Raw genomic sequence first — 2,826 nt, 5'->3', positions numbered from 1 at the left:
TGCTGTCAATTTAGAATGTTGCATCTGTTGTTGCTGTTGCTGCTGTTGTTGTTTTTGTTGTTGTTGTTGTTGTTGCTGTTGAATGCTGTCACGAATTTGCCGTTGCTGCCATTGTTGTTTGTTGTTGCCGTTGGCTGCTATCACGAATTTTACTGGAACAGGGATGAAATTGATGCTGTTGTTTTGCCTTCTGCTGGTTGTCGTTTGAAGTTATGGTGCTGTCATGAATTTTTGTGTGATACTTTTATTGTAAGGGATGCAAAATTGGCAATCTTAAGGATGTGGTACTCTTTCTCCTTGCTAGGTTTTTTCTCACTGGGTTTTTCTTAGCAAGGTTTTAATGAGGCTTATTCTTAAGAGTTTTTTTTGCCATTTTGCGAGTTTCGCTGGGGTGGTTTTAGCTCACATGGTCACCTGGCATGTTATGTTGCTTGAGGGATATAGGACCTTGTACTTTCTTTTCAGCTTTGAGATCTTTTTCTCATGGTTGCTAAAATAATAATATTACTTTCATTTTCAAAAAAAAAAGTAAAATTGAATTAAAAAAGCATAATAAAGGAAAATTATTAGGCCCAAAGTTGAATAAATTTAAATTTATTGCATAATATTTTACTTTCTTAAATTTATATCTTATTATAATTTTAATAGTTAAAATTACTTTATTGTTGATAAAAAGTATAAAAAATAAGTAATTATTATAATTTATTTGATGATAATAAAAATTTATTACTTGAGTTAAAATATTTTAAATTCACTTAATAATTTTTCATACTATTAAGTAAATAAATTATGAAATATTTAAAATTAATTTAATGCTAATTATTAAATATCAATTATTAAATTTGAGTAAATATTAGCTGTTTACACAAAGAGAATTCTAATACTAATTATGGAAATTTCTCAACAAAATTATTTTTTATATTTTATTTTTTATATTTACTATTAAAAACTATTTGAATAATTATTCATTTACTTGAACTATAATAATTTTTATATAATATTACAAAATATTGTAAATAAACCATTGCAACGCACTACTATTATATCATGTGATGTAATTAAAAACGATAAAGTGAACAACTACACCCATCAATGCTTCGTACAATCTGTAGGTTTAAAGGAGATAACATTATTTTGGAGGTCATAACCAACCAAGAAGTTTTGTTGCGCCAAGTTCCCATAGATAGGATAGGCTTGAGTTGGGAGGAAAGTGAAGCATGCAATCCCATATTCAACTAGAATAAAAGTATTGTTAGCATTCAACTTGACATCTGCACCCTTAAAATGTGCTATGATTATAGGAAACTCCAATTGTCTTGATGTAGTTTGGTAGCAAAGCCTTGATATTTTATAAGGATCTTCAATAGGCTCATGTTTCACCGCATCTACCACCGCGGATACAACCTTGGAGTAAACATCATTTGGTAAACGAGAAGTTGTTGTGCCGGAGTCAATCAAAATATTCCCCGTTTCAATAGTTCCATAGGAGGGGTTTACAAACTCTATTCTCTTGTTTCCCACACTTAATGCTTCTAAAGTCAAGTAATATAAGGCTTCTCCATTTCTTTGGATAAAAGGAGTTGAGACAGTCCCATCTCCATAAACCACCGCACTATCGCCAAAATTGAGTTTGCTTGTGAAGTTATTCTCTGAAAGTATTGGCACAAAGCAATAGGAGAACTTGTCACCAATTAAAGGACCCAATTGAGTTCTAAGGGATAGAGGTCCATTTCCAAGGCCAACTATGCCAGAGTTTTGTCCCTTAAACGTAACAACATTATTGTATCCACATCCAATAACAGTTTCGGGAAATGAGATGGAAGAGCCATTTGTGGTCTCTAAAGTAAGAGTGTCCACACTAAGATCTCCATGTGTGTAAGACCCATCACCATAGTTGGCAGTATATTCACAAGTTTGAGTATTATCTTGAGAGCAAGAGGTAGCAAAAGACTGACATTGAGCAGAGAAGCAAGGAAGGGTTTTGTATGTTTCGGAATTTGAAGGATCAAATATGGGAGAGGTTTGGCTATTACATACTTTACAAGGCTTGCATTGAAACCAAACAAGGTTGCTACCTGTGTCAACAATACCATAGAGCTTGAATGGTGGGGTGCCAACTGAATAACTCATAAGATATTCACCATCTAAGGGATATGGTATTACAATTGGGTCAATTGTATTTGCATGAACATAGGCTTTGTTGAAACGATTGGTACGATTGATGGAACGATGTACGGCAGTAGCGAGTCTTTGGAATTGGGTTTGTGAGGGATTGTAGAATGGGGATTTTAAAGAGTCACGGTGGATGAGTTCCACGCTGAAGCCATTGGTTAGAGAATGAGTGAGAGAGGTGATGCAATAGAGGCAGAACAAAAGAAGTGAAAAAACATAACACGGTGTCATTGTTGTTATCGCAAATATGCACAAGATTTAAACTTTAAATTTAATTTGCTAGCATGTCAGTTGTTTTCTCAATAGCTATTTATAAGAGTGAAAGTTTAGGTGGAAATTGAGATTGTACACAAAATTTGAAGAAATAATAAGTTGAAAGGACCTTTCAAAAAAAAAGTTGAAAGGAAGTGATTGTTCAGTGTATATTTTTAAAAATATTAGCATTAAAGAAAATAACATGCGTGTATTGTTTGATTTGCTAGATTTGGAAGTACTTTAATTTGGATTTGTGATGATATACAAATATTGCATTGGAAAGTGATTTAAGATATTTCAATGTTGACATATTAATATATTTTTGTTACATTATGGAACTTAATTTGTTGGATTAATCGAATGTTGCGAATAAAGAATGAAATTAATGTCGGATGGATA

The 2,826-nt window shown here is 32.5% G+C and overlaps 1 protein-coding gene across 1 annotated transcript; it reads right to left on the bottom strand.

The window, feature by feature from the left end:
- Positions 1-1,089: 1,089 nt before the first annotated feature.
- Positions 1,090-2,403, bottom strand: LOC130744474 (aspartic proteinase CDR1-like). The gene has a single exon (XM_057596656.1). The coding sequence runs from the start codon at positions 2,401-2,403 to the stop codon at positions 1,090-1,092; it is 1,314 nt and encodes a 437-aa protein (XP_057452639.1).
- Between the last annotated feature and the right edge of the window lie 423 nt (positions 2,404-2,826).

The sequence above is a fragment of the Lotus japonicus genome, chromosome 3 (assembly GCF_012489685.1).
Source record: "Lotus japonicus ecotype B-129 chromosome 3, LjGifu_v1.2".
Classification (NCBI taxonomy): Eukaryota; Viridiplantae; Streptophyta; class Magnoliopsida; order Fabales; family Fabaceae; genus Lotus; species Lotus japonicus.
Note: the sequence above shows the minus strand (reverse complement) of the source record. Positions and strands in the feature narration are given on the sequence as shown.